Here is a 20,656-nt window from a genome sequence, read left to right on the forward strand (position 1 = left end):
TCAAATTTGAGTATTTATTAGCTCGAATGATAGCGGGAAACAAAGATGGGAAATTGAATTGAAATCTATTTGACACGAGTTTCGTTATCAGCATCAATGCACAATGGGTTTGGAAATATTTTGCAAAATACCTGAAAAATATCGCGTTTCGATATAAAGCCACGCGTGACTTTGTACGTTGTACAAATGTTTTCAAACTTTTTCTCTCTATTTTTATTCATCGATGCATAATTTCATGCGCTTCGAATAATTCTTTCTCTCTTCCTTCTCTCTCTCTCTCTCCCTTCCCAAACCAATCGTTTAGCATTCATCACGCTTGACGGAAAATAATGATTAATGCCCGAGTAAAATTTTACGCGTTCTTTATATACAACACGATTGATTAATTAATTTACAAAATAATGAATAATGATAAAACAGAATCGACGAGACGCGATAACACATCATGATATATGGAAATATACACGTATCTATGAAGATAGCTCGTTTATTTGCAAAAGTTCTTCGTCCCTACAATATTTCCCTTGTCGCGAAATAACCAGTTACTGGAAACTCCAAACCTACGATTCAATATAGTTTCGATCTACTCCATGGTGTTTCTCAACCTCTCAGAATTCCAGCCGGTATTCGGTTTCGAAACGCTATGCAAAAGTTGCGTAAATTGCTCGGTTCGGAATACCTGTGACGTGCTTTCCAAAATTATTGAGGATATATATATAAGGATTCGATTCTCGATTATTTTTTTATTTTAATTCGAATATTAAAAAAACTACAGTAATTAATTTATACACATGTACTATATTTTTGAGATAAAAGTTAAAAAAAAAATCGTTGTAATAATTCATCTTCCTCACAACGCGGAAAATTATTCCACGTGAAAACAAAAATTTCATCGTTATTTGAAATCTTGTGGATTATTAAAAAAATATTAAAATTCTATCTTTCCGATTAATCTTGCCAAAATGAAAAAAAAAGAAAAAAAATGTTACAATGTTGAAAAAAAAAACATTCCTTTAAAAACGTCAAAGCAAATCCCCCCGTTTCCCAACGAATTTCCCCTAAATTATCCCCACCCAATGAAAAACTACCGTGTGTTAAACAACGAGGTGTGAAAAATCGGCGGTGGAATATTCTCTCCACATGGCGAAGACAGAGACGAAATTCTCGTGCAGCCGCGAGAGAATGAAATTACATACGCCTGTTAATGAAATCTCGCCAATGTAACACGTTCAAACGCGTGGGGAAAGAAAAGAAATTTTCGCTCGTGTAACATGGCTTCTAATGACGATTTTAATCAGCGCAAGGTGGGTAAGCCTCGCGAGATCTACGGCAGAGGGCAGACTTAAAAGAGTTAAGAAGATGGCCGTTAACCGTCCTTTTGCCAAGTTTTATGGTCGAGCTCGTGCTAATGCGCTACACTTTGTCGTACGTCGTGCTACGTTGCCCATTAATGGAATCTTGGATTAAGAAAGGGGAGAGGGAGAAGTGTAAATATTGCTAACTGGCAGCGGTGATAAGTGGCCGAAAGAATTTCTCGTTCGGTTAAGCGGCTATAAGAAGAAGAGGTTATGTCGGCGGAACAAATATGGAGACGTCTCGTCGCGCTTCGACGAGTTTCGAAAAAGGTAAATATCATAGATGGGAAGAGGGGGAAGGTCGAACGAACGATAAACTTTAATGACAAGATGTGACGAGGAACGAAAGTGTTAGCCAATATGTTAGAATTGTGTAAACACAAAGGGAGTTTACTGTGTTGGACGTTTTATTGATTCTTATATCTTGAGACGAAGATAGTCTTTTTAATAGTGTATTATTTATATTCTCTGGCTTTAATGTAGTATTGACTTTGAATCGTACGATTGTTTCCAATCTACGAAGTGGTAGAATGTAAAGCTGTTAATTGAATACAGAAATATTATTGTTTCGATTTGATATTTATTTTACTTTTTCAATAAATGTTATTTTAACGATTTTAACATTGCTATCCATTTTGCAAAAATAAGTGAATTTTTAAAAGGTGAAATAAACGTATTTGTTTGAGTTGTTGTTTGTTATACGCCAACATACGTGGACGAAATTATTAAAATTGGATCTGTATGGAGAATTTCCTGGAATTAAATTGATATATAAAAAAAAATACTATATTACTAAAGTTCTATATATCGTTTATTATTATTATTTTTTTAATTAACGAGAAAGCTTCCAACTCGACTAAAGATCGACGAATTTTTTATCAACGACGAAAGAGCATTCCTCGTACTTAATCTACAAATCTGTATAATACGTCCTCGATGAAATATACCCTGAATTTCATCCCCCCTGGATGGAAAATACGAAATTTCGAAAACAAAATCTCGAGTCGAAAAAATACGATATTCACGCACGAATACGAATCGATCCCAAATATCTTCAGAAAAATTAATCTTTACTCCCCCTACGTGGACGTATCCTTAACCAAAAAAAAAAAAGAAGAAAAAAGAGAGGAAAATGCACGGTTCTCGTCGCATTCGGTTTCCAAAAGACATTATCACCGCGCGTCCAAGTGCGACACATTAACGAAAACCGAGTTTGCGTAAATGCGCGGAACACGGCGCAAATTTCATATCGTGCTCACTCCCCTCCCCTCCTTTACACCATTTACCAACCGCCATTTTCACGTTGCCACGTTTCAAAAAGCGGCGAGTGTAGCCTTTTGCCCGCGACACACGCGCGGCTACGCTCGTAATAAATTTTAAAACACGGCCTGGAACGAAACGGGGCGGAACAGGACCGGGGAGGGAGGGGAATGGGGGGAAAAAAATTCGAGAAAAGAGGAATGATCGCGTTCGCGGGGGAGGAGCAAACTTTCTCGGAGGAGGGAAAAAAAATTCCAGACCGTTTTGCTTCGAAGGAATTTTTTTTTGGCCGAAATAAATGGAGAGAGGGGGGGGGGGAGGTGGTTTGGAAAAAAATTAGAGATTTATTTGAATCGAAGTTGCGAGTTTCGAATCGTTGTTGCGACCTCAAATGTATGTATTTCGCGAGGGATAATGGAGGGAGGGGATGATTATCCGGGGAAAAGGAGAAATTTGGAGAGAGAAAAAAAAGGAAAAATAGGTTTCGAGATGTTTGTTTGAATTGAAAGAATTCGGGGGAATTATCCGAATCGCGATGAGAAATTTTTTTTTGAAAACAAAAATGCAAACCTCGGAGAGGATTGTTCTGGGGAGGGGATTTCGAGATTGTTCGTTTAAATTAAGAAAATTACGCGACTCGATAAATATATATCCGCGAAAGATAATGGGATGGTGGAGAATTATGTGTTCGAGGGAGGAAAAAATTCGAGCAAATTACGAGAAAGAATTTTGGGTAAAAAAAAAAAAAAAAAAAGAGAGAGAGAATGGTTTAGAAAGAATTCGAAATGTTTAAATTAAGTGAATTTGGAAAGTAATGCGAATCGCAATGTGCGCGATTCGAAATTTTTGGGCAGAATATATGGGAACCGCAAAGGGAATAGGGAAAAATTCAGTGATCATTTATTTTAATTGAGTAAATTTCGAAAATTATGCGATTTATTAATATTGGATAGAAAAAGGAGAGTGGTTTGAATAAAAATTCGAAATTTTTTTAAATCGTGAGGATTTCGAAAATTAGAGATAAAATTTTATAAGTTCTTCGTGGTTATTCGAGTAAAGGAGGGACTCGATCGCAAATGCGATTAACCGCGATGATAAGGAGCTTAATGAAACTTACCCAACTATTCCAACACTTGCGTGAATATTCATTTAGGGACAAATTCGTTTTCGATAAAACGGTATCGATACGTTTACGTAATATACCAGATACTACGAGATGATACATCTAACGAGAAACGAGATCTTCATTAAAGAGATGAGGTATCTCTGATGTGCTAATCTCGAGAGATGATGCGGGTTCGTAATCGCCTCGAGAAAACAAACTTAACTTCTCCTTATATTTCTTTCACCCTCGATAAGAATTGTAACGTTTCACAATATTGGATGTCGCAATTAACGATACATGTTATAATTGGATCGAGAATAAAATTTTTACGAAATGAAGCTAAATGAAGCTTAGATGGAAATTTTCTCTTCTTCAAATATTCCGTATAGACATAGTTTTGTTGACACTCAAATTTTTCATAAATATCCGCCGTTTAAAAAGAAAAAAAAAATTTAATATCAATATTTCGAACATTGTTATTAAAAAGTACGTTTAACCGCCGAAATAGAGGAGCGAAGTCAAACTATTTTCATCAAACCATTTTCCCTTTAACGCCACTGTCGAACAGATGGACAGCGTGTCGACCGTTAAAAAAGAACTTTCATAAACGATGCTCGAACACTGTCGGTATCGTCATATCCCGCGTTCTCTTCCGTCCGCTTTCGAAACAATTTAAAAAACGTTTCGAAATAACCGGCATATCCCGGACCCGGTAATATTAAGTACGTCGAATAGCACGCGTTCTTGAAATTGAATCGGTTCCGCGGTAACCTCGTATCCACGTTGCAAAACAACACCGGCCTTTGTTTCGAAGTAAAACATTTCGAACGTTATGCAGATTCTCGCGTTTCCAGCCAAACGAAAAAAGCCAATATTGAAAGTCGAATCAAATCGCGCGAGAATTTTTTTTTTTTCCCAAATCGGTTCCATCTCTCTGAAAACTCGAAAAGCTTCGTTCGACGAAAAAAAAAAAGAGAAAAAAGAGGGAGAGGAGGGGGGGAAGGAATTTTTACGCAACGAGATTCGGACGTCGATAACGATAAGCGGCAGCGAAAATTAGTAATGGCCCGGCCATCTCGTATTTTTATGCGCCGCGACGCGTTCATAATCCGTTTGAAATAACGCACCGTAACGTTGATGAATATTCGAATTTAATTTTTTTCTTAATTCCCTTTTTTTCCTTTTTTTTTTTTTCAAGTGCGAGCGAGATTTTTTATTATTAATCCGCGCCCGTTTCTCCCTCGAATTTCGTTATTAGACAATATTAAAGCGCGGCCTCACCTTTTTTACATTTTTAATTAACCGCAGGATTTTTTATTCCAGTTGGTTGAACCACTCGCGTCACTCGATTAAAATTCTTTTGACGCTCGCTCGCTCGCTCGCTCGCTCGGTAAAGCGACCCACTTCCTTCTCGCCGGATTGTGTGTGCGCGAAACAAACAAATCGAAACGAAAAGTCGTTAGCCGTTGCATCGATCCGTTTTTTCTTTTTTTTTTTTCTTTCTTTTGCGAATCGGATCCCGATACAAATTTTTCTATTCCTTCCTTTCTTTCTTTCTGTCTTATAGTATTAATGATCGTATCTCTGTCTACCTGGATGAAAGGTAAACCGGAACGTTTTATTTTCGTCGTTCCAAGTTTTTTTCGATGACATTCGCTCAATACGAACAATTTTAAATATTTCGCGTCGACAGTTTTTCCATCCGTGGATGGAATAACAATCAGATTTCATATGTCAATTTCATACGCGGAATTTTATTTTTTAATTTGCTGGAGAGAAGGAAAATAACGAAGGGGGAGAGGAAGGGGGGAGGAAATAATAACTAAAAATATATTCATTTTTTTTTTTTACGTCAAATGCGATATTTCTGTCCGTATCATTCTGGATATTTTATAACGATTCGTTTCGGAGATTTCGAAGAATTTATCGATAATCAGAATCAGCGACGATTAAGTACAACAATTCGCGACAAGCGTCAAAATGACGATTTTCGCGAGTTTAACTTTTTTAACGAGTCAAGAACGAAAAATATAAGATATTTGGAAAGTAAAAAAGTAGAAGTGATGAAATAGATAAATTATTAATGAATCTTGCGTCATCGTAAAATCAAAAGTACTAAACTAGCGTATATAAGGCATTAACCCAACTCTGGTGAAAAAGTGAACTAGCTTAAAAATTTCGAATAAACTTGAAGCGAATTATTCATTAAAGTGCTGGAATTAACATTTATTCGTAGCTCATGTAACCTCAACTTATAAATTTCCCCCATCACCTTTTTAAAAATTTGTTCAAATACTCGATCTCGACTCGATCCCATCGCTGCTCCGCTCGCTCGAAATCGGTCAGCCGCTCGCCTCGCGGTAAGAAACGTAACCCGGGCAAAAACGTAACGACGTGTTTCCGAAAGTGGCGGAACAAGAGCGAATCACTCTCCTGGGCGTAGTTGCAACCCCGCCAGGGCCTCGAAAACCTTACCTTTATTCTTCGAGATCGACGATTATCCTCGGCCCGCGAGAGCCGTGCCGACTGCGTGGTAATTAAACACGCCTTCTCCTCTTTATCGTCCTCCATTTTTCCTCTCTCTCACTCTCTCGACTCAAGAATTACTTAACGATTGTTCGTTAAAATAATTTCGGAAAAATTCTCGTATTCAAAAAAAATTCCAACAATCTCGACGAAGGATCGTCAAGAAAAGAAGGGCGAATTATAACTCGAGAAACGCAATCTGGATCGCGAATTATTTCGAATTATTTATTTTTAACAGTTAACCGTATTTCCACCCCTATTTTTCGATTAGGCGAGCCGAGTTTCCAAAGGGTGAAGATAAATCTTTGGAAGGGAGAGGCGGGCGGGACAGATGAAACCGCGCGCCGTTCGTTTTCGCCGTTAAAGAATAGAGAGCGAAAAACCGCAGAGCGCAGCGACGCGGAGAAAGGTTGGCGGGGAAAAATGCGCGCTCCGGACGAAGAGAAATGGGGAATCGTCCAGGCCGATCGTCTATTAATCGCGCGAATATTTTGCTAGGGTTGAAACGAAATCTAGAAAAGCTTTGCTCTTTTTCCCCTTTGAATTTTGATATTGATATCGGTTAGTTATATATCAAGTGAATGGTTAGTAGTTTGCGCGTGGTTCGTTGTTTTTAATTGCGTTCCTAAATTAATTGAATATTTTGGATCGAAACTGTTTGAAAATTGATCTTTTTCTATTACTGATAATTGGTGAATGGTTAGTAGTTTACGCGGTTCGTTATTTAATCCCAATCAGTTATCAAAAATTGATCTTTTTCTATACTTTTTTACCTGAACTTCGATCAATCGATGAGCGGATAGATTAATTCACTAGTTAACTATTTTATTTCACGAAAAAATCTCTCGTGGAAGAAATTTCTCTGATAATTCTTGCTGCTGGCAAACGTGCATCATCTCTCGTGTACGTATTTTCTCGATGTAATAACTTCTGACTATCCAAACGCCGATGGTGGATAACGCTCTCTTCCGCACAATGATTCGTAAATCGTGATCGCGCGCATTACGTGCACCCGACCACAAGATATTCCCGTGCTATCTGATTTTATAGCGCTGTTCCCATTCAATCCACCGCGAATTTAATCGTATAGCCGCGGTCTTGATTCGAAGAAAATTGCAAAGTCGACGACAAAAATACGCGATTCTGAATCTGAACGCTTTCGTATCACGTACGATCGATATTCGTCATACGTAAATCGTCATATTTAGAGAAATCGACCCCTTCGAAGAAATAAAGAATAAAGTCCAAAGAATAAAGAAAGAAAAAAAAAGAAATATTCTAAAACATAGTTTAATAGTAGTAGCAATAGTAATGGTAGTAGTAGCAGTAGTATTAGTTTAATCTTATTGTATTTTATATACCTGGGTGAAATATAGTGGAAGGCTGAGAAACGTTTATAAAATTAAACGTCTTCTAACATAGAACATCAACACGCATGTTTCTTTCAGTGTTCATATATATATATATATATTCTCAGCAAAGTGATAAATGCGGATCGTAAAACGACGTAATTAAGAAGGGAGAAGTAGTTGAACCGTGGAAGAATGCATCGGTCTTCACATAAATCTCCTCGAATTAAATTGAACTTTTACAAATCCATTGTAGCCATGGGTTGGCAAAGTTAACCACGAGAATGGATCGTGTCTCTTTTCGAGAGATAACTAGGACGATTGTATGTAACTTCGATGGCTCGAATTCGATTCTTCGAGAAATGTTTAATTATTCCGATTATACATATTTCTTTCACCATCAAATTTTTATCTCTCGACTCTTGATTTCTTGACGTTCTGACACGTAAACAAAAATGGATCAAATGTTTGGCTAATTATTTCATTTTTGAAAAACTACATTTCGTTAAAAAAATTTCGTTCTCTCTGGTAACCACCCGATACTGAACGTATCAAGCAATAATTATCTCAACTCAACTGGCAAACGGGTAACCTGCTCGCAACGCCATCTTTTATTAACTAACGAGCACGGCTCGCGCTTTGCCGTGCTCGGTCAATCGAGTCAATCGAGTCGCGTGTTCCCTGCGGGAAAGAACGAGATTATTAGTCGCGTAGTCTGATCTCGCCATTTATTTCCACCGGCCATGAATACGTAATCGTGAATTTTGAAGCGGATAGGTCGAGGAATCAACCAACGACGAGCCAACGTGTTTGCCAAACTAGTGATCGTAATTCGATCAGTCGTGCTTAATTCCGTGGTCACGTGAAAATTCCATCCTTGTCGTCTCGTATCCACTTTCCAAGTGGCGAAACACCGTTAACGCTGATTTCCTGCTCAAAATTCTGCAAGCCTCTCTCTCCGTAGTTCGTTAACGATCCTGCTTTCGTAAGCTTATCCACTCAATTCTGATTTATTAAGGCAAGAATTTGTCAACGCTTGCATATTTATCAGCTTTTGTTTACCTTAATTAAGTCTTGTTTCGCGAATACCATGGTTTTGGAAATTAATCATTAATTGATCATTTCTATTGGATTATGAATTTTGTTTTGTTTTTTTTTCCGTTACACGGAAATAATATCGTCGAAACGTTATGGAAAATTTAAGGATTTACATTATTCGAAATCATTTTGTTACTTTATTCTATAATTTATTGAGTAAATAAACAATTACAGACGATATTTCGTACTAAATTTTGGATAAAGGATTAGAAAAGAAAATTATCGAATCTTTTTTTCACAAATGATTCTTTGAGACATGAAATAATGAATATTCAAGATTTTTTTAATGCAATACCTTAAAAAAAATAACACGACGAAACAATTCTCGCGATCAACGCAGAATCAATACGCGCGTGTTAATAATTAACAAAAACTACGTACACGATAAAATTCCGTCCATTTCAGTCATCGCGAATTAACTTCACGAGTGTAAATAATCGCTTGGACGATCGATTCCGAAGCGACGAACGATTCGATTCGAATCCGTCGGGTACCACGATCGCTAATTGAAGCGATAGAATATCAATCCAGGATCCTCGCGATTGGTCGTGTCCACTCCGCGAGGGTTACTTCTGTCACAATGCCGCGTTCCACTCGGCATAATACGCACGTCGAGCCATAGAACGTACAAATAGCCGTAGACATCGGTGCGTATACCGGCTACTTGATTGGCCCATTGTATTAACCCCGTGGTAACTGGCTCGAATCGAAACGATCGACTGATGTCCGATCTGTCGGTCCCATTGTCGTACCCATCTCGATAGCCTAGCCTCTCTCTTATCAATCAAAACGAGCGATACCAAAGTGCGAATGCGACTTTGATCCGCCCGTCCTGTTGTCCCACGCGCATCGAACGGACTTGGATTTCGTTTCTCTCTCCTAGCGTGCTCTCTGTCACGGATCAATGGCTCTTCGTCTCTCTTGCGCTCCTCGACGGAGGATCGCTTTTGTACTTTTCATAAATGCCTCTCTCTCCCTCTCGTTGCGAATCGCGCTATTGTTTGCATTTGTAGAGCAGTTTGCAGTGTCGAGAATCATGTGAATGGTGACGAATGGGTATCGGTGGGGTTAGGAATTTGTGTAAATCGTAATTTTAGATTAATTAATCGTAGAATTGGAATATCTCTCCATGTCCAGCTGAATATTTAATAAATTAAATAATATCGTCCATATAATTTTGCAACCACGGATTCAATTTCTCGGAAATATCGAGCGAGGGATATATTCTTGATATTGCACCAAATGAAATTAAACGTTTGAACGAAGTTGATCCTTCCTTGGAAGGAATGGAAGCTCGTTCGTATAGCCCGGATAATGATGTTCCGTTTCGTTTATCGCGGTTGCGATCGTCACTCGACGCTCCCACCCGAGATAATTAATCGGGGACAAGAGGTTTACGATTCTCTCCTCCCGTTCGTTCGAAACGGAAGAATCCGTCGCGGAAAATAATTATACGGCGCCGCGCAATTTGTCCGCCTTCCAATTAGAACTTCTTTCTCGGCCGTGTAGCTTTATTTGTTGCTGCGAGAGTTCGGCCAACTTTTTAATTGAAATTCATTAACTCGAGGGAGGGGAGGGGGTGAAAATCTTGAAGCCCCCGAGAACGTAAGATATTCGTTTTATTAAAATACAAATACCGTGGCAGGCCAGCTGGAATATTAATCTCCCAAAATTCTCTGTACTCCCTCGCCCGAACGGAGTAATTAAAAATTGTATCCTTTCCCCTCTCCTGCGTAACCTGTTATCTCTTTCGATCCGAGGGATTAATTGAAAAACGGGGCTCGCGTACGACTTCTCCTCAATGATAGGAAAGAAAAAAAAAATATTCGATATTCGATACGATATATCATAATTTTTTTTTTTTTTTTTTTAGAGGCGAGAATGTTCATTCAAGGGGCGGATTTAAATTCGAGATTGATTTCTTGAAAATTTCGATCGTCTCGATATTTTTATAAAACTCGATGGTTTTGATACGAAGAAATTTAAGCCTCTCGGAATATTTTATTTTTTAAAAACAACCGTGAACGAAACGAGCGAGATATTTCATGAGTATAGGTTAAGATTATTTCGTTGTTGTAGCATAAGAATAAATTAATGCCGATTGTTTCTTAATCGATTTTTTAACAGTTTTGAATCAGTTTATGGATCACTGTGCAATGACTTTTGATCCACCTCTTCCAATTTGCACTCGAATGCGTGAAAACTGGAGACACTTTTCCACTTTCGCCCTTAATCTTTTATCTTTATTTAATACGGATCTTCAGAGTCTCTATCTCGAGACTCATTTTCAAGAATCTTCGAAAGCTAATTTCTTAAACTCGCTTTATAAGAATTGTTCGCTTCTCAAAAAGCAGTTAAAAACAAAAGAAAGAATTTATCACTCAAAAGAGTTGTAAAAAGAAAACGTGAAAAAAAATGCCAATGAGAATTTACGAGTCGCAATTTATTCTAAAATTTCAAAACCCAATCGATATCAATTTTATTTGCAAAAATTGAATAAATCTTCCGAACGATATATAAACTATAAATAATTTGAGAAAAAAAATCCTCTTCATTTCGAGCTGAAACAATCGATCCAAATTGTACGCAAACCTTTGTTTCTTTCCAAAGAAGAAAGAAAGAAAGGAAGGAAAAAGAAAAAAAGAAACTCGACATCGGACACCATTCTCGAAGCTTCGTTCCATCTCGAACAGAGCGAGCGGATCTTTTTCTTCCTCCAATTTTTCCCCTTCCCCGACGGGGAAGAAAGAAGAAAGAAGAGCGGTAATTAAAGAAGGATCGGGATATCAAGGAGCGGTCGAATTTCAGCCGAGCGGTTGAATTTTCTCGCGTCATTAAACCGCGAATGAGCAAAAAGTGGTGTATACTTAGCCGGGCAGGAGAGAGAGGAAGAGGAGTAGGAGGAGAGGGAGTGGGGAGCGGAGCGGAAACGGAGAAATTGGGGGCGCGCGCGCGAGGGAAGAGGGAGGGGCGTGGACACGCCTACGGCAGGTGAAATCTAACGGAAGATTGAAGAGGGTGACCGGTTGATGTTACAAAGCGGAGAGAACGCGCGAAAAAGTCTCTCGCTGCGGAGGGGTAATTAGCGTGGGCCCGCTCGGTGGATTAATTAAAACCGGGGCTCCTTGAAAATGTGACGTGGACGGTTGGTTACTTACTAAAACGAAGGAAAGAAAGGGGCCGGGGAATGAAAGGGCTGTTTCGCGGCCGAATATAGGCAAACGGTTTTGTGGAGGAAGAGAAGGGGGAAGAAAAAAATTCTCTCGATAATTTTCCCCTTTTCACCGTTTTTTTTCCTCCTCCTCCTTCTCTCTTTTTCCCTTTGCCCCTTTAATTAAGCGGAGCCCCTTAATTCGCTACCTGCTGTTTGTGTAATGTAAGCGATTTGGAAATCGATTCAGGGATAATTGAGGAATTTTATGGGTGTACGAGTGGTTGCGTTGATCCCTCGGGAAAATAATGATTTTGGATGGAATTGTCGTGGGACAACGGAGATGTGATAATTCATCGTTTTTCCCGAACGCTTTTAATAAATTTTTTAACTGTTTGTAGAAGGAATTAGAATCTCGTAGGAATAGGAATTTCAAGCGTTTTCGTACAAGTGGTGTTGATGTTTTTGAAGAATAAGAATTTTAATTAGAATTGTCTTGGAACGACACCTAAATTTTACACATTTTTAATCTAATTTCTGCGTAATTGAGATGTATAACGTGATTTCATATTTTTTTTTTTTTAAGTAATATTTCTTTGAAAAATAACTGTAGAAAAAATGAGTTTCAATAAATGTTTGATGATTTGTATTCGAATAAAATATTTGGATTTACAATCTTTGAATTTACCAATGAAAGAATTATTTTGTGTAATCTCGAAAGGTACACAAATTTTATTTCGACTGAAAATGTAAAATAATTAAAGACACTTGACTCCAAGTAGCACTTGGATAATTCATTATTAATATTAAAAACACGTTAGTAGCTGTTCAAATGTTAATTCAATCTTGAAAATGTGAATAATCGAATAATTGATAATACGCCGGTAAGACGGTTCGAATAATTAATTAATGTCTCGTATTAGAGAGCTTTCAGGATACTCTTTGACTTCCAATCCAATTTAGCTACCTTTATTTATCGAAGCGTCGTCACATTTTTTTCGTTCTTCTCTTCAAATCCTTCGACTTTAGAAAATTTTCCGGGAAAAATATTATTCATACTTATCTTGATTAAACGTGTATACCAATTCTTGATAATCTATAATTCTTATAGAAATATTTTTGAAAAGGATTAAAAAACGAACAAAATCGATGGAAAATATTATCTCGACGACGTCGTCGCTGAAATTATTAGAAATTATTATTTTTATTAATTGGAGAAATAACATCGAACATCGAGTCAAATTTCATCCTTAATTTAATAAATTGCTACAACGATATAATAAAGTTCAAGATCCTTAACTTTATGTACATTTGTAAAAAATTTTTTTTTAAACGAAGTTATAATAATAATTGGCTAGTTCCTGTAATTTTTTCAAAACTAACGAGTATCGCGTACTTTTTTTTTTTTTAATGATTATTATATGTTTATACATATTCAAGATATACTCTCATCGCTCTTTCGTAAAAACGCTTACAGCTATGGTACAACATAGTGTTGTTACAACATGCGAGTTAACGTGAAATGCAATTTCGTGTGCCGTGATTCAGACGAAATATTCGTCTCGTGCAAACGAGATTGCCGACAAAAGATACAAACGTATCCTTTCTTCCCATTCGCTTATTTCGAAAAATTAAATATATATTTATTTACATATCTGTTGGTGAGAACAATTAGACCGTGTTCCTTTTCTTCCTTTGCCTTTCTTTAACAATCATGGTCCCTTGGATAAAACAAATGCGTTTCGTGTTCATGGAGCGAACGTAACGGTGGTTACAATACGATATATTTACATGCTCTCAAAGAAAAATATACGTTCTTAAACAGATTAATGAAACGAAAAATAAAATTGTAATACAACAAAATTTAAACTTCACTTCTCGTAGCGAAGAACTAGGTGATCGATATTGTCGACGAAAGATTATTATTTCAATATTGTAAAAGATATGGTAATTCGAATTAATTACTTTTAAAATTTGCGAAACACAATTGAGCAATGGCGGATCGCTAAAAAGAATCCATTGAAAAAATGAAAAATTTCGAATAAAGTTACTTCAAGTAATTATTTATTAAAACGCTCGAATAATATTTATCCGTTTCTCCGAGGTTATAACCTCGGTCGTTCGACACTATTTTTATTATTATTATTATTATGTTTTGAACAAAAAATTATCGAAGCAACTTTATTAAATTTCGCGCACGACTGATTCAATCACATTGCCATCTTTCCTTCCTCCACGATTATTTATTTTCCACCATAAAATTTTCTTGATAAACAAAAAATATTTACGAGAAAGAAACTTGACGCGATTTAACAAAGAGTTAGTGAAAATTATTCGTTGGTTTTTCTTTAAAAGCGTTACCTAGTTCCCCGCCAACGCAAGCGTACAATTAAACTTCGTTTCTTCGGTTAGACAGAATATTTCACTTTATTCGCTCTATAACCATGCTTTTACCCGGTCGACAAGGCAAAAGTATCCGTGGAAAGTGGCAGTAACTTCTCTCCGGTCGGAAATAGGCTGTAATCACAATGGTTTAGAGGGTTCCGTAAAAACAGGGGAATTAAGTGGTAATCAGTACGAATAGCCCCGCCGAGCTTTCGGATAAACTGTTCCGCCGTTTCTTTCCTTAATCCACCGTAACACATTTCTTCCTTAAACTCGTGCAACGCATCGTTGCACCGATCCTTAACGCCGACGACATAACCTCTTTTTATTTTCGAAACAACATAAAACTCTCGACGCGATCCACCGTCTCCTTTTTAATATTTATCGCGTCACTACATCCGTGAACAAATCTGCATACTCGAAACACTCCGAATAACAAACTCCGCGTATCGATAAATTCACTCGTTGCGAGGAAAGTAATTCCGCTAGTTGCTGCGAGCCGTAAGACGTAACCTTTTCCTCGTCCCGATCTCTGCCGGTAAAGCAGAAAATCATAACGATCTTACGTATCGACGATGAAAATTGAAATCAATCGTGCTCGATGAATATTCGTCGCGCGAAATTCAAGCGTGTACGTTCCGCTTTTGATAATAAGGCGAACGAAGGATGAGAGTAGAATGATGTAAAAAAAATTAAAAGTTCTTCGAAGTAAGGGAAAAATATACATGTGCCTATATATACGCATATATTTACATTCCTATTAATTACGTTTCTCTCCCCCCTTTTCTCCCCTAATCATTAACGAATAGGGAAATTTTTGCAAATCTATCTGATACGCAACGTATTCCAAATTAATTCCAATTCTTCGGAATCACGCCGTGAAATTAATATTCCACGTTCACATCGTGGATTTCGTTCCCTCTCTCGTAAATCCATTAGACAGCCGCAAGGGACGCGAAGGTTCTGCGCTCGTTCTACATCGTTCTGGGTGGCGTTGATTCTATTTCCCGGTGACAGGAACAGAAATGTAACAAGTTTGGCCGGGGAGGCAAGTCGCTTCGACGCTTACACTCTTCGAGATAAAACGTATAGAATTGGCGAAACTTTTCGATGACGTGGAAAGAAGCGAGTTTGTTACGCCACAACAGGACGAACGTGTTTCCAACGTGTTTTTATTTAATTAAATCCAGTGTCGATACCAGTCGTTCCATCGTTACGATCGTGAAATTACATACGTGTGCGTGTATGTACACTGGGTGGTCCGTGATTCATGGCCACTGTTTCGAGATGGGATCTATGGGAGGGGGGGAGGGAGGATTTTTATGGGTAAAGATTTAAGGCAAGAATGAAGAACAAGGAAATTCGATTCGCGGTTTTCTTCGAGCAAATCGAGTTTGAACATTTTTCAAAAGTGAAATTAATCAATTACCTGGATAGAAAATTATTCTAATTGTGAAAATAAGCAAGAAATGCAGAATATAATTTCAGAAGAAAATCAAATTTAAAAGTTCATCGATTGTCTGAATCTTAACTCTTTGATTATATATTACTTTTTATTTGAAAAATTCATTCCATATATTTTCGTTTTTATTTTAAACCATAGAATCTATTCTGACTCTCATCAAGATCAAATTTCGTAGAATTGTATTTTTCCTAGGATCAAAAATTCTTTTTCTCTTTTTTTTAAATTAAATATAATACACGATAGATAATCGAAAGAAATTGATTCAATTTCAGAGCGGATGAGCAGATTCAGAAATGCGCGGTTAAAATCACTATCCATGAAAACCGAACGCTGGCTAAATGATCATGAAAAGAAGTAGGATGAGGGTAAGTAGGGTCGCAGCCATTCTGTCGCCGCTTCCGTGATGCATCGCTGCTGGATGCTCTGCAACAAACGGAAATTTACGATGTGATGTAAAAAAACACTATTTTTCCTTCCCGTTGCATTGTAACGAATTACACCGATAAGATAACGCTAGTAACGAGACTGTCGAGAGAAGAGATCAGAATGAATCTCGTTTCTTGACGTTTTTTTTTCTTATATTATATTCGAGGATAAGGAAATATAGGTTAAATTAGAGATCGAAGTGACAATCATTCTATTTTATATATATTTTTTTCATATGCTCAATGAACAGAGAAATCGATATAAATCATTGTTCCCCGAAACGAAAATTATCGAAACAGTTTCTTAAATCGAAAAAAAAATAACGTGAATTCTGAGAGAAACAAATCCAATTTTGACTGGTTAAACTGGTAGAAGAAATCGTTTTAAAAAGTTGTAAACAATCGTTCGATATCGACATGTTTCGTTATGTTTCAAGCAATTAAACTTAATTTGTACGAGCGTCATCCTCTAATACGTTCGAGCGATGCGTAAATGAAATTTCTGAAACTTGCGAAACTGTTTGGAACGCGGCGCGTTTACTCGCGGCAAACTCTTCCGCCCGAAGTTTGTTCGGGATGTCGCGCGAAAGGGGGCCAACTTGTACGCGACCGAAGATTTCATTTTGATTACGCCGGTTTACGAAAACTCGTTTGCGCCGTGTTTCAAGCGCCACACCTCGGCAACAAAACGAATCAAGATAATGCCCGCGTTATTGTAATAACGTCGCTCCTTTCCGTGAACCAAAACACGCCGATATTTAATTTTAAAGCGGTCGCCTATTTAGGTCAATGCGATGCAAAACTATTTTCAGCCAGCTTTTCTACAAGGAAGACGAAGCATTCTCGTGAAATTTGTTCCATTTGGACAATTATAATAAAGGGATCATTAAAGAATGATATCGAAGTGTAGTTTCACATTTCGATTGATCGCTTGACATGAGACACACGAAAATTTTTATCGATAATAACTATTCGATGTTGTTGATCGTTTCGTACGTAAATTAGAATTTTTCTGCTCAAAAAAAAAAAGATATATAAAGTATTAATATACACTTATTTATCGTCCTGTAAGTATTTTAAAATTGCATTAGATGAAACGAAACAATCAAAATAAGATGAATCTATCTTCCAAAACAAATTCAAACTATTTACTTAATTTAAAATCACTCCTTTCACGAAAATACTTCATCGAACCATGAATAATACAGCGTTCAAAATAACAGTAACTATTAAAAGTATCCATTCGAAGAAAGATTAGAGAATTGAAATTTATTTTCTTTCCATTTACCATTGACGATATGGACGTGCACGCTGCTCGAGTGGGTGTTGCTCGGCGAGCATGTGTACAGGCCGGCGTCTCTCTCGATCGCCTTCTGGATTAGTAAACGGCTGGAAGTCACGGGTCCCTTCTCCGTGACCAAGCTGATCCCGCCCCTCGGCGAGTCGAAGTTAATCGCCTGCGAAAGAAGAAAAGAAGACAGACAGAGCGCGCCTAGCATTACCTCGTGGCTGCAACCGAATAGAGCCACTCCAGACGAGGGGGACGACAAGTGTCTTCTCAGAGTGGCGAGATCCATTCCAACGGAACAAATGCCTTTAAAACACGTTCCCGTACTGAAGATCCTACCGCTACTATTCCCCTTTCGTGTTTTTAAGTAAACGGGCGCGGTCGATAACAATGCAACTAAATGGACCGATGTTTTATTTTATTCTTCGTTTCTATTACGTAGACGATTTCTTTTTTTTTTTTATGAATTTAATTCAGCCTTGAGGCTTATTTGTTCATCGTGCTAGTTTTAGGTAAATATTATTGGTTCAATCGAGACAAGTAATGTTCTAAGTAATGTTTTGTTTTATTTTTCATCCAAATAATATAGATAAATGATCTATTATTGATTTGATCAAGAGTTCCGAGTCTTTTAAATCTTGGAGAACAGTCAGATTTTGTAACTTTTGAATTTTTTTCTTTTTGACGAATACGTTGCTTTCATCTGACACGTTTTGAGGTTTGTTTGTTGTTCGCATGCAACAATGTCGCGATAATAAATAAATGATTCGTTATTGGTTGGACATTCCGAGTTTTTTTAAGTCGAACATTCTATTGTCACTATATGTTGCGTGTAGTTTTAGTTGGATCATTTATAATTTGTCGAATAATTGAGAATTTTGAAAAATTCTGACTTCCCTTTCCAACTCATCGAACGCTTATATATACAAAGAAAAAAAAAAAGATTTACTCGCAGTACACCTCATCTTAATGATCGAGATAAAATAACTAATTAAAATAAAAACGAGATACAAACCGGAAAAGACGTAAAACAAGAAAAAAAACAACTCGTTCACGATATGTTCCAGCCGTGCCGCTTCTTCAATTGTTCGTAATAAACGAAGACGAGAAGAAGAGGGTTTGGTTACAATAGGGTTTCTCCGATAGATGATAAATCATCATGGTTGACGAAGGGCCATCCTCGGCCCTCAATCAATACCAGATTTATCCGAGTCGTGAATAATTTACGTTCCAGCTATCTTTATTTACGCGCCTGCCCTCCACGCATCGTTGTCCAGGAACAATCGCGAGCTTGTTAGCCGACTTCATAAATAACTCGGCTCGTAGGAACGCTTTCGACTGGTGCACACCGGTAATCGATATCATAGGATAACAATGGATAGCCACGTGTGTGTGTATGTACAATACATGCGTACAAATACGTGTGTACCAGCGATCCTTTTTAAAAGGAAAGAAAAACGAAAATATCGATTATTAGAAAGTGGCGATTATTATTGTTATTCTGCTCTTGTTCTTTAATAAAAATTTTAATGAAATGAATCCCGACTCGAGTAATTTTTTGTTTCGAAATCGAATGTTTGAGAGAGAAAAAAAGATAAAAATTCGATTAAAAATCTGAAGAGAAAACAGAGGGGATTATTTTACTTCGACAAAAGCTTTGGGGATAGAAAATTTGCCGTAAGTTTTGATTTCGATTAAAAGTCTAAGAGATGGAGAGAAATAAAAATGATATTAACCCTTTGCGCTCGAGGCTTTTTTCGAACAAACTCGAGACGTATTTGAAACTTAAAACTACGAAACTTTTATACTTTAATATCTTACGTATCTTTACGTATAAAGAAAGTAAGTTTGTCGGATATTAAACTCTGTTATTTCGTGCGATATTTTATAATGGTCTTCTACTTATTTCGTCGAAAGGAAATTTTATAATCCTTTTTAACTCCTCATACGTAACATTCACCGTCTGTTATTTCTTGCCTTTTTTTACTCTTGCTTCGTCTCCATCTTCGTCACTGCTCTCCAGCTCTCTCTATCGTCAGTTTCTTCAAACTCATGCGCGCTCGAGACTAATTATCGCCACGTTCCACGCTTACAAAAACTTTAAAATAACGTTGAACAGTGAAACTCGGACCAATGCGACCGATCCTCGACCACGATCTAATTTGAGATAAGAAAATCCATCTATTCGACGTTATATTGTTCCATGTTTCGTAAGAGGTTAGGAATCTATTCACGAAGGCGATATTCCGAAAGAAAATGAATCGTAAAATAAATATTATCGCTGTTCGAATCCAAGTGGTACCTGAGAGAGACGTGCATTCGAGTGCAAAGGGTTAAAGGATATACATATAAGTAGAAAATTTGAAAACGATTCGGAAATCTTGCCTGGAAATATTCAGCTTACTTTGTGATCGTGGATCCAAACGATCGTGGACGGTGGCTCGGGAGCGTATCTGACCAGGCACGTCAGGTTTATCGTGCTGTCCTTGTTGATGAATATATCCGGCCCTCCGGCGATCTCTGTGACCGGCTCTGCAAACAGAACATTTTCGAGAAATGAAACATAATAGATGATTGGTTTTTAATTATACAAGATTCTAATTTTTTCTGACAAAAATTTATTGAAATTGCGATCGAAGAATATACGTTAAGAGCGTATATAGATACGGAGAATTGGATTAAACTAAAAGAAATGGGACGCGCGGGAGGGAGAGAGAGAAAACTCTCGAATGCGTTAACCATTCGATGATGAAAGGTTTCGTATTCATTATTTCGCTCCATGTTTAAACGTACATTTATGAATCGCATGGAAATTATTGTTTTTTTCCACGCAATATTTCTCGATTTGTTGGATATGGTGTGCAGCTATTCGATTCGATATCCGACTTTTACGAACCTTTCCAGGTTCTTCAATCATAGTAAGAAATTCGAAAAATTTAAATCTGAATTTTTTTATATATTTATCTTGCGAAAAGTAAAAAAAGACTTTTATTGTTATCATCATCGTGCACAGCTATATTTTCTAAATTTCTATCCATTTTTCGTCGTTTTATATCGTAAAATATTTCACTCGAAGCAAAAGTACTCGTAATTTCAACTGGAAATATTTTTCATAATACGACAAATAACAAAGCATTAAAATTTAAATATTTGGAAAACTCGATAAAAGATTGATTTCGACTGTACGTTAAAATCCAAATTAAACCATCTTTATCAATTAACGACGAAAAAGATAGTTTCGATCGAGAT

General features: G+C 37.2%; 1 protein-coding gene and 1 long non-coding RNA gene across 3 annotated transcripts in view; one reads left to right on the plus strand and one right to left on the minus strand.

The window, feature by feature from the left end:
• Positions 1-619: 619 nt before the first annotated feature.
• LOC133666304 (uncharacterized) lies at positions 620-18,946 on the plus strand. The gene is made up of 2 exons (XR_009830303.1): positions 620-1,625; positions 15,967-18,946. It is a non-coding gene; the product is annotated as an uncharacterized LOC133666304 (long non-coding RNA).
• Positions 13,082-20,656, minus strand: part of LOC108003260 (zwei Ig domain protein zig-8-like) — a 71,906-nt gene continuing 64,331 nt past the window's right edge. For both annotated transcript variants that reach the window (XM_017065414.3, XM_017065413.3), the window contains exons 5-7: positions 19,812-19,939; positions 17,408-17,576; positions 13,082-16,117 (exon numbers count right to left, since the gene is read on the minus strand). In XM_017065414.3, the coding sequence (XP_016920903.1) occupies positions 16,029-16,117; positions 17,408-17,576; positions 19,812-19,939 (386 nt within the window). In that variant the 3' untranslated portion in view covers positions 13,082-16,028. The remainder of the gene's footprint in view (positions 16,118-17,407; positions 17,577-19,811; positions 19,940-20,656) is intronic.

Source organism: Apis cerana, linkage group LG6 (genome assembly GCF_029169275.1).
Source record: "Apis cerana isolate GH-2021 linkage group LG6, AcerK_1.0, whole genome shotgun sequence".
NCBI lineage: Eukaryota > Metazoa > Arthropoda > Insecta > Hymenoptera > Apidae > Apis > Apis cerana.